This window comes from Rattus norvegicus, chromosome 4 (genome assembly GCF_036323735.1).
Source record: "Rattus norvegicus strain BN/NHsdMcwi chromosome 4, GRCr8, whole genome shotgun sequence".
Taxonomy (NCBI): domain Eukaryota; kingdom Metazoa; phylum Chordata; class Mammalia; order Rodentia; family Muridae; genus Rattus; species Rattus norvegicus.
This window is the reverse complement of record NC_086022.1, coordinates 71,950,028-71,962,222: the sequence shown is the minus strand read 5'-3', so window position 1 is coordinate 71,962,222 and position 12,195 is coordinate 71,950,028. Positions and strand designations below refer to the sequence as shown.

Genomic DNA, 12,195 nt, shown 5'->3' with positions numbered 1-12,195 from the left:
TTATGGTCCTGTAGCCCCTTTCACATTGGCATTCCTAGAATCCTCTTCTGAGCTATGGCTCACGCCAAGAGACTTTTCTCAGTTTGCTCGAGCCGCACTCTCAGGAGGTGACTTTGTGCTTTGGAAGCATGATGTGGTGTGGTCAATATTCTGGACCTCCACCGCCATTTGGTGGCCTACTTCACTCCACCCAGACCTCTGTAAACTAGCCCTTGGGGCCTGAGCCCCTTGGGGCCTTGAACATCGGCTTGAGCTCCAAATTGCCCCAGAGGATAACATGTCCAACACCTAGAGCAATCAGGCCCAAAATTTGTTCATTTTGGTCTGCAGGTCTGTCAAGCCTGGCTGCAATAATGTAATAAGACGCATCTTGCTCCAGGCCACTGACTTTTATGTATGCCCTGGATACCACAGGGGTCGTGCTCTCCTCAATAAATGTGGTGGCAAGTCAGATCACTATTGTGCTGTCTGGGGATGCAAGACCACAGGAAGAACTTATTGGGGACCATCCTACTCTTGGGATTAAATCATAGTGTCTAGGAATTTCTCCCACCTCTCTAACTCTATCCTCCACAACCTCCTCTGTAGGAGCAGTGAGCCTTCCACCTTAGGCTAGTGTCTTATCCTAAATATTATAGATTCACAGACCACACAAAGGACAAAGACTGGACACACAGCTTCTCCTGGGGCCTCCGTCTATATCATTCGGTGACAGACCCAGGTCTCATTTTTACCATCAAACTTCTCAAGGAACACTTCCATGATTCCAGACCAATACTAATTGTGCCTAATCCCATCTTAGTACCTCCACCTCAACCTCCTAAAAAACTGCTGTCCTCTGCTAACCATGTTCCCACACTGCCACTCCCCTCTTTTCACTGTAGCCAATTTACCTCCCCCTGTTCAAACAAAAGAACCTAATCCTCACCCTAATAAATCAAACCTTTCTTACACTTAATGCTACCTCCCTTGACCTTGTGGACGATTGCTGGCTATGTCATCACTCTCAGCCACCCTTCTACGAGGGGATCGCTATTCCTGGTACATTTTTTTTTTACCATCAATGATTCTCGACATTGCCGCTAACAACCTGGAGAGTGGAATGGTTTGTTCTCTCCCAGGTATCTGGATTGGCCCTTTGTGTCGCCCTTATAAACTCACCCTTCACAGTATGCCCACCTTTGTAATCTCACCCTTCCCCCTGATAAAAATAGCCAATACCTGCTGCCCCCTAATGACCCCTAGTAGTTTGCCTTGATGGTCTTACTCCCTGCCTTTCAACTGAGGCTTTCTCCCCAGAAAGTTCTGACTTTTGCATTCTTGTACAATTAGTCCCTTGACTAATCTACTACCATTCAGAGGAATTTTTTCATCTCTGGGAATCAGTCTTCTGACCCACCTCCTGCTTTGGTCTGTCAGCGACGAGGACCCATTTCCGCCATAACCATATCAGTGCTCCTCGGCCTTAGTGCCGTGGGAGCAGGGACAGGTATCTCTTTACTTGTTCTCTCTAAATCCAGGTATCAAGAAGTCAGCGCTACCATCGATGACAGTGTCCAAAGACTCTAACAAGGGGTCGACGATCTTTCCGACTCCCTCTCTTTCCTCACAGAAGTGGTCCTTCAGAATCACAGAGGACTCGATCTGCTCTTTTTACAACAGGGAGGACTCTGTTCAGCACTCAAAGAAGAGTGCTGCTTCTATATAGATAAGACAGGCAGGATGAAGGAGCGTATGAAAAGGTTAGAGAATGCTTAGAAAAGAGGAAGAGAGAGAGAGAGAGAGAGAGAGAGAGAGAGAGAGAGAGAGAGAGAGAGAGAGAGAGAGAAAGAGAGAAAGATGAGAGCCGGTATCCCCATGGCTTTCCACTTTATTACTCTCCATTTTAGGACCACTAGTAGGGCTGTTTTTGCTTATTTCTTTTGGCCCTTGGGCTCTTAATAGACTTATCAGCCTTGTAAAGCGGTAAATAAATGATTTAGCAGCTAAACCCATACAGATTCATTATCATAGATTGGCTATGGAGGGTCAAGAAGCCCAGGATGAAGGCACTAATCCATCTTGGGTGTTCTCTAATCCCATCTCCACCCAACCATTTCTGCCCCTGGACTAGATAAGGGGAGGCTGCCCAGGCCCTCTGCCTTCTTAGTGGTAGAGCTTCTTGGTTAGGGTTGTGAGGTGAAGCACTGCAAGGGGACACTTCTGTCATAATTATAAAGCTCCTGAGCCCCCTGAGGTACAAGCCTGACTGCATAGGAGTTGATGTCAAAAAGAACTTTCCCCTCTCCAGGAAAAAGACATCGGGACAGGTATGATGCCTAGGCCTCACTGGACTACACCAGAGGTTCGGGGTGAGGGGGATTGGTGTCATTACAAGGTCCCCTCTGGCTATTGGAGGTCAGGCCTCTATCCCTGCCCTAGCAAAGATTGTTACCACCATGGTCCTTCTAAGAAAAGTAAAACGGGGAGATGTTGGGAGCAGCCTCATGTTAGATCTAAGCAACCAATCTTAAGCCTGCAGTTCTGCTTGAATTTAAAAGATAGATATAGATCTTGTTGTTAGGTCACTTAGCATTGGTGGTTAGGTCACTTAACAACCCTCCCTGTACTATTCCTCCTGCTGACTAATTTACCCAGTCAACATCCTGTTCAGAGTCAAGCTCATTCCTTTGTGGTTACCTAACCCCACCCCACATCCTGCTTTTACCAGTATAACTTCTGCCTGAGAAAAATTAAAAATTGTTAGCTTGATCAGACCTCCTCTCTTGCTGTCCGTTTTTTGTCTCTTGCCCCCATCCTCTCCTAGGTGGTCCCCAGCCTCTGTTGGCTGCCCCGAGGGAAGGGGCAAAAGTAAAACATAGCATAGAAAAACTCCAATTCAAAAGAGAGTCATCCAGTCTCATAGCTGAAACCACAACCGAGAGAGACTGCCAACAGGCCAATAATGAGAAGTCACTATAACATGAGTTGAGTCAGTTGTGAGTCTCCTCCCTGTAGGTACTGTTCATCTTCCTGGACTAGAGTTCAGCCCTGGGAGTCACAGTGGCTCACAAGTGTTCACAATTTTCTCAAAGGGAAAGGCCACTGGCACTTGTGTTTGTCACTGGCACCATTGATGGACAGAGTAGTTCACCATTTCCCAAGGAGCAAGAATAGCAATGGCCTTCACGACTGCAGTTTCGCTTCTCTTCATGGCACCCACATTGCTTAGCTTCTCTTCCACTTTCATCTCTCCACCGTTTGCATGCTTCCTTTTCTCCCTCCACTCCACCACCTACTTTCATACTTCTGTCATGTCCAGCCTGCTGAGGGCCAAGAACAGCCCACAGTATTGTCTCTCCATGTGACTTTCTAAATGCAACACTGCCTTTGTTTTAAGAACTAGTAATAGCTAACAAGTAGCATATGTATGAGATATAATTTTGTTTTTCACATGATAGAAATGAAAGACACAGATTGCTAAGACTCATACTGATGGTAAAAGTGAATTAGAAACATCACTAGTATCCTGTGCATGTACAGGCTTGTCCCCTTGCTAGGGCTCCCTCTAGTGGTGAACAGCGGTACTGCACATGTGCGGTTTATGCACCAGGTGTCAGTTGACCGTTAATATGCTAATGAGGTGATTCATTCTCCGCCAATTCCTGGAGGACAAGTAGTGGGGTGATCCATGCCCCACCAATCCCTGAGAGATAATTAGCATATTGTTGTGTATATAAGTCGAGCGACTTTGCTGCTCGAAGTCCCTGTTCAAGAGAGCTGTAACACTAAGAGAGCTGTAACACTAAGAGAGCTGTAACACAGTAAAGGCTTGTTCGCAGAAGAATCCTGTTGCCGCGCGTCGTTCTTGCTGGCGGGACATTGGGCGCGCGACATTGGGTCTGTTATTGGTTGGCCATTCAATCAGTTTCTGCTCCACACCCTGTGCCTGCATTTCTTGTAGACAGGAAAAATTTGGGTCAAAAGTTTTGTGTGCGGGTTCGTGTCTCAATCATTTCATTGGGGGTTCCTCCCCATTCCCTCTCCCACCTAGTTTCCTAACTCCATTTGCCTTCTATGACTATTTTATTCTCACTTCTATGTGAGATTCAAGCATTGTACTTGGGCCTTCCTACTTGTATAGTTTCTTTGGGTCTGTGGAGTGCAGCACAGACATCTTGTATTTTATGGCTAATATACACTTATAAATGAGTACATACCATGCATGTCCTTCGAGGACTGGGTTATTTCACTCAGGATGCTATTCTCAAGTTCCATCCATTTGCCCACAAAATTCATGTCTTTTCTTCATTTTTTAAGTTATCTTTTTTCCTTTTATTAAATATAGTTCTTTTCACATACATCACCACCACTACCACCACCACCACCACCACCACCACCACCACCACCACCATAATCATTATCTACATATTATTCACTTTACATCCTACTCACTGCTCCCTCCCAGTCATCCCCATTTCTGCAATCCCTTTCCCATATCCTCTGAGCAGGTGGGGGCCCCCTGGGTCTATCCCTACCACGGCTGGCATATCAAGTCTCCCTGAGGTGAGGTACATACTCTCCCACTGAGGCCAGACAAGGCAGTCCAGTTAGAAGAACATATCCCAGGCAATAGCTTTTGGGATAACTGTCTCTCCAGTTGTTTGAGACATGAAGACCAAGCTGAACATCACTACGTATGAGCAGGGAGGCCTAGGTCCAGACTGTGTATGTTCTTTGAATGGTGGTTCAGTCTCTGAGAGGCCTAATGGTCCAGGTTAGTTGATTCTGCTGGTCTTCCTGTAGAAGTTTTATCTCCTTAGGGGCTGCAATCCTTTCTCCTGTTCTTTTATAAGAGTCTCCAAACAACTAATTTCTTTGAGTTAATTTTGTATCTAGCCACTTTTCTGAAGGAGTTTAGCAGGTATAGGAGTTCTCCAGTAGAATTTTTGGGGTAGCTTATGTATACTATTATATCATCTGCAAATAGTGACACTTTGATTTCTTCCCTTTCAATTTGTATCCCCTTGATTTCTTTTAGTTGTTTTATTGCTCTGGCTAGAACTTCAAGTATGATATTGGATAGATAGGGAGAAAATAGGTAATCTTGTCTCTGATTTAGTGGAATTTTTAAAAGTTTATCTCCATTTAGCATGATGTTGTCTTTTGACTTGCTGTGTATCACTTTGATTATATTTAGGTATGTGTCCTGGATCCCTGATTTCTCTAATACCTTTAATATGAAGGAGTCCTGGATTTTATCCTTTTATTCTTTTAAGAATCTAATGAGATAATCAGGTGGCTTTTTTCTTTCAATTTGTTTATATGATAGATTATGTTGATGGAGTTTTGTATATTGAACCCATCCCTGCATCCTTGGGATGAAGCCTACTTACCTTGATGGATGATATATTTCCATGGATTAGCTTTGTGAGTGTTTTACTGAGTAGTTTTTGTGTCAATGCTCATAAAAGAAATTGGTCTGAAGTTCTCTTTTTTGTTGAGTCTTTATGTGGCTTAGGTCACTGTGGCATCATAGAATGATTTTGGCAGTGTTCCTTCTGTTTCTATTTTGTAGACTAGTTTGAGGAGTATTGGTATCAGCTCTTCTTTGAATGTCTAGTAGAATTCTGCACTAAAATGATCTGGCCCTGGGCTTTTTTTGGTTGGGCGACTTTCAATGATTGTTTCTTTCTTTAGTGGCTATAGGGCTGTTTAAATAGTTTACCTGCTCCAGATACATATGTGGCAGAGGATGGCCTTGTCTAACACCAGTGGGAGGGGAGGCCTTTAGTTCTGTGGAAATTTGATGCTGCAGCATAGGGAAATGTTGGAGGGGTGGGGCGAGAGAGGATGGGTGGGTAGGGGAGCACCCTCATAGAGGCAAAGGAGAGAAAGGAGAGGAAGGTATGGGAAGGGAGGCTTGTGGAGGGGTAACCAGTGGGATATAATTTGAGATGTAAACAAATGGAATAATTAATAAAAAAATAAAAAATAAAGTTATCTTTGTTTACTTCAATAGACAAATTTTAGAGTTATTTTAAAATATTCATTTTCCATGAATAATATATGTCTGTTATTTTATGTAGATTAAAACAATCCTATTTTGATTGGAAAAAAATAGTTTAGCTGATCCTGATTTAGCTTTGATAGGTGTTATCTGTCTAGAAAATCATCCACTTCACTAAGATTTTCCAACTTTGTGGATTACAGGCTTTTGAAGTAAGACCTAATGATTTTTGAATTTCCTCAGTGTCTATTGTTATGTTTTCCTTTTCATTTCTGATTTTGTTTGTTTGGATACTGTCTCTCTGTAATTTGATTAGTTTGGCTAAGGGTTTGTATTTCTTGTTGATTTTCTCAAAGAACCAGCTCTTGGTTTCATTGATTCTTTGTATTATACTCTTTGTTTCTAACTGATTGATTTCAGGCCTGATTTTGATTATTTCCTGCTATTTACTCTTATTTGGTGTTTTTACTTCTTTTTTTCCCTAGAGCCCTCTTTTATACAAATGATAAAGTAGTCGAGAAAGAAATTCAGAAAACAACACTCTTTACAATAGTTACAAATAGTATAAAATACCTTTGTGTAAGTATAACCAAGCAAGTGAAAAATCTATATGACAATCACTTCAAGTTCCTGAAGAAAGAAGTTGAAGAAGTTATCAGAAGATGGAAAGATTTCCCATGCTCTTGGATAGGAAAAATTAACATAATGAAAATGGCCATCTAGTCAAAAGCAATTTACAGATTCAATAGGATCCTAATTAAAATTCCAACACTTTTTTTAATAGACCTTGAAAGAGCAATTCTCAACTTCATATGGAAAACCACAAAAACCAGGATAGCCAAAAGAATCCTGAGCAATAAAAGAACTTCGGGTGGAATCATCATTCCTGATCTCAAGCTGAACTACAGAGCAATAGTGATAAAAACTATATGCTTGGTATTAGCACAGAAACAGACACTTTGATCAATGGAATCAAATAGATGCCCAGGAAATAAACCCACAGTCCTTTGAATATTTGATTTTTGATAAAGAAGCTAAAGGATACAATGGGAAAACTAAAACATCTTCAACAAATGGTGCTGATCTACTGGATGTCTACATGTAGAAGAATGTGAATAGATCCATATTTATCACCCTGCACAAATCTCAAGTCCAAGTGGATGATGAACCTCAACATAAAACCAGATACTCTGAAACTCATAGAAGAGAAAGTGAGAAATAACCTTGAATGCGTTGGTATATGAGACAATTTCCTGAACTGAACACCAATGGCTCAGTCTCTAAGATCAACAACTGATCTCATGAATGGGACCTCATGAAACTGCAAAGCTTTTGTAAGGCAAAGGACATTGTCAATAGAACAAAACAGCAGCCTACAGATTTGAGAAAAGATTTTTTTTAACCAAGTCTACATCTGATGAAAGGCTCATATATCAAAGATATAATGAACTGAAGAAACTAGACATCAACAAGCCAAATAACAGCTGGTTGTTGGTTGGCCATTCCCCCAGTCTCTGCTCCTTCCACTGTGCCTGCATTTCTTGAAGACAGGATAAGTTTTAGGTTCAAAGTTTTGTGGGTGGGTTGGTGTCCTTATTGCTCCACCAGGCTTCCTGCGTGGCCCCAGGGGGTAGCCTCCCCAGGATCCATATTTCCAATGCTGTGAGTCATAGCTAAGTTTGTTGAGTTGTTGATGGCAAACCTCTTGAGTTCTTCCACCCCAACTTGAGACCCATCTCATGGGCAAGCACCAATCCCTGACATTATTAATGATGCTCTGTTATGTTTGAAGACTGGAGTTCTTTGGCTGTTCTTTGAGAGGCTCCACCTACCAACTGACTCAGACAAATGCAGACACCCTCAGTCAAACAGTGGGTGGAACTTGAGGTCTCTTATGGAAGATTTGGGTGAAGGATTAAGGGCCCCTTAAAAGATAGGAACTCCACAGGAAAACTGACAGAATTAACTAATCTGGATCTTTGGGGCTCCCAAAGACTAAACCACCAACCAAAGAGCATACACGTGTTGGACCTAGGCCTCCCCTAACTTATATAGCAGAAGTGTAGCTTCTGTGGGTCCCAAACAACTTGAGGAGGGTATCCCAAAAGCTGTTGACTGTCTGTGGGATGTGTTGACTATCTGTGGGATGTGTTTTTCTAGCTCAACTGCCTTGTCTGACCTCAGTGCCAGACAGAATGCACCTAGCCCTGCAGCGACTTGATATGTCCAGGTAGGGGGATACCTAGGGGGGGATCTTCCAGAAGGGGAGATGAGGATGAAGGCACAATTGTGGAAAAGGTTACTGGGAGTAGGGGAAATGTGTAGGAAATGTGTAGGATGTACAGAGAAGAAATAAAACAGAATAAAACCAAACAAACAACTAAACACTTTATTTTTGTACTTATGAAGAGAATATAAATCTTTTAATCTGTATACATGTGTCTATCTCCTTTAAATAATGGGACCATAGGGCCGTTGAGATGGTTCTCTGCCTGCTGATTGGCCTGATGACTTGCACTTGATCCCCAGGATCCACTTGGTAAAAGGAGAGAACTGACTCCTGCAAGCTATCTTCTGACTTCCACATGCATGTCATGGCAAGTATGCATACACCCCCACACAGATTATAAATAAATACAAAATGTATATGTCACATTAATATTGTAGAAATAGAGGTTTTCTTATTGGGAGCAATTTTGCACAGAGATTCTTCTTATGTATACTCCTGAATTTTCACAAATTTATAAAACCATTCATCTAGAAAAAAGTCACATGGTAGGCTTTAGTTTCAAGGATATTTTTTGTGTTGTTAACCTTGAGAGCTCTTCTCAAATTAGTTACCTTGTGTCTTTAGAGGGTGCACACAAATGCATTTCCAGATATTGCTTAGAAAAACCCCATGAGGTTGAGAGGCACATGAAGAGGGAAAGAGAGGAGATATCAGAAATTCAGGTTTTAGAAATTTCTGCTTTGGTGTCTGTATCAATTATGATTGCACACTAGAACCACCTGGAATACTAAGAAAGCTTCTAAAATGGCCCAAAATCCTTACTTGATTAGTGTAAAATGCAAAGCTGGATGTTTTCAAGTTAGACCTAGGTATTCCAATGTGTAGTGGATGTCAAGAGTCCCTGCCTCAGATAGAAGAAGAGGGAGATAAACAGAGTTCTAAGGACAAGAATATGTTAAATATCACAACTACTATGCCCGCAAGGCAATAGAGAGCAATGGTGATCTATCCTGTATAGAGACTTTGCATGAGGTGGAGGGATCAGGTAGGGTTTGATTAACAAAGGTGCAGAGAAAAGAGAGATCCAGGTAAGTTGTCCATGTTGTGTGGTCCTCCATGTTGTGTGCTAATATCAGTATCTACTTTGTAAGTGCAGATGGATTTGGGACAGAAGTTGCTTCCACGTTCTTTTTAAGCCAGGGTTGCTCTGAATCAGTAAAACTGAGTGGCCAGCTGGGTAGACAGGCAGACTGATTCTGAGAACACTACTCCAGAAGAGACTGGCATCAGCTATGTTGGATGTGGACAGAAACAGAACAGCTGCATATAAGATGTAGAGAAAGAGAAAGCAGCTGGTTTCCTTGATGGCCTGCTTATGAGCCTCTACTCGGGGATTTCTGGAGTCAGCATCACCGTTTCTCATGTGCAGGGTGTGTCTCCTGAGAGAAAAAATTAGAAGAGTAGCTGTTGCAATGAACATGGTCAGAGGTGGGAGGATTCCAAAACTGAATAAAAAGGCCACATTGACCACATTGGCCTCAGCGACATAGAGTTCCATTGTGAAGTTGCAGATGTTGCTACTTAGAGAAATGTTGTTGTACACAGTGTATTTATGATTGCAGAAGAACATGCTGGAGCTGAAGGAAATAAACACCGAGAGCCATAGAAGCCAGGGCATCAATTCAGAAATTCTCCACTTTAGCTTGAAGAACAGGGGGTAAGAAAAATTGGCAATCTTCACAAAGTGGAAGAAACTAAGCAAAGCAGCAAACCAGAGGCTACAATAATTTAGGAATACAAAGCTTACCCTTGAGACTCTATATAAAACACTGTTGTAAGAAGAAAAGTTGAATATGGAGGAAGTCATTTCTATCAAGATGATGCTTTGGAGGCCTATTCTGGATACGCTCAGAAGAAGCAGAATCCTAGTAGTTATGGAAACTGCCCTTTTCTGAACCCATGACACTGCATTCACAACTGTGATGATCCCACTTGCAATGATACCTATGGTGCACTCAGTGGCCACAAGTGTTAGGATCAAGATGGACAGTGGTAGCAAATCTTGTTTCCAATAGTTGCTGGGTTGCGCCATCCTGGGTGGTTCCTCTTTGGAGCCTGCAGGAAAATGTGTCCCTGAAATTCATCGAGCAGTTCCCTGACAATGCCTGACTTATGTCATAGGAGGAAGAAGTTCGTGAACATATTCGGTTTGCTTATCTTTTTAATAAAATAAACTCAATTTGTTTATTACAAAATTCTTGTATTTAAATATAAAGATGCAAACGATGGAATTATTTGCTTTCAAGACCTCTCCCTAGATTTGGATGTGTTTATGTTAGTTTGGTCAGGGCTCCCAGGGAAGCACTTGTATGTTTTCAACTTCACAAACCACTAACATGGTATTGAGAACAATGCTTTTGACAGTTTAAAACCTTAATATAACAAACCAAGTCACTATTTAATACATTTTTCACTTGTGAATTCAGAAAATGAACATGAATCAATGATCTCTATGTGAATATTCAGATATTAATTTGAAGTGATTGAATTAATTAAAATTCATGGCATATGTATATATGTACTTATACTATTTTGTATACACACTTCTTATTTTGTGCTAGATAAGGTTCAAACAACAACAACAACATCAACAACAACAACAACATCACACACACACTCAAATATATACACTCATACTCACACACTTCAACATTATGCATATCTATTTTGTAGATGAGGAAATTCAGTTATACAGAGACTTAAAAACCTGTCTAAATTATACAACTTAAGAGTGAGAGATCTGGTATTCAAATCTAAGTCACTTGACACCATTCTTTTTTTAAGTGGTTTTGATAATTTCATACATGAGTGTTGTATTTGCATCATTTTTTTTTACTCTTTTGCCAAACTCCAACTTCTCCTGTGTGTTTTTCTATACCCTCTTAAATTTGTGACCTCTCTTCTATTAGATAACACACACGCACACACACACACACACACACACACACACACACACACACACACACACACACACATACACACACACCACACAACCCTCCTGAGTCCATTTAGTATTGTTCTTATTTGTTCTTATGGCTGACCAATTGAGAGTGTATAATCTGGATAATGCATCAGAGCAATGCTTGCAAAAAACAATTCTCTCAGCACTCATTGGTTGTTTTTTACTCTTTGTTTAAGGATGGGGACCTGTGAAATTTCACCTTTCATGCTGGCATTTCATTCCTCATCCTCGTCCTCATCCTCGTCCTCGTCCTCATCCTCCTCCTCCTCCTCATCCCCATCTTAATCTTTCTTTCTTTCTATTTCTCTTCCTCCTCCTCTTTCTTCCTCTTCCTCCCCCTCCACTCCACTCCCCCTTCTTCTTCTTGTTATTTTGAGACAGGATTTCTCTGTGTAACCCTGGATATTCAGGAACTCACTCAGTAGACTAGCTTGGCCTGAACTCAGCAATACACTTGCCTCTGCCTCCCCACTGTGGGAGGTATAGTGTGCATTTCCAAGCCAGGTTTCATTATGCTGCTTTATTCAGGCAGCCATATTGGGATTTCCTGGGTAAGCTTTCAGATAAGATACTATTTCACAGCAAGTTAACACCTGGATCCTATTACTCAGTCTCTCATCTTCTGAGATAATCCCTGAACCATAGATATATGGGTGATATTTTAGATGTACCAGTAAGGGTTGATAACATCAACACACATTCTTGCTCACTGTTTGGATTTCTCTCTCTCCTCTCTCTCTCTCTCTCTCTCTCTCTCTCTCTCTCTCTCTCTCTCTCTGTGTTTTGTGTGTGTGTGTGTGTGTGTGTGAGAGAGAGAGAGAGAGAGAGAGAGAGAGAGAGAGAGAGAGAGAAGGCATATATTTGATTCAATTGTGATGTTTTCCTGGTAGTATCTTATGATATCATAACCACTTAAAAGGAATAATTAGAAGAAGACACATTTCTGTGTGTGAG

General features: G+C 41.6%; 1 protein-coding gene across 1 annotated transcript; it reads right to left on the bottom strand.

Annotated features, from left to right (window-relative positions):
- Positions 1 to 9,351: 9,351 nt before the first annotated feature.
- Tas2r139 (taste receptor, type 2, member 139) lies at positions 9,352 to 10,311 on the bottom strand. The gene is given in 1 exon segment (NM_001080905.1): positions 9,352 to 10,311. A coding segment is annotated over 1 exon segment (960 nt).
- Positions 10,312 to 12,195: the final 1,884 nt, after the last annotated feature.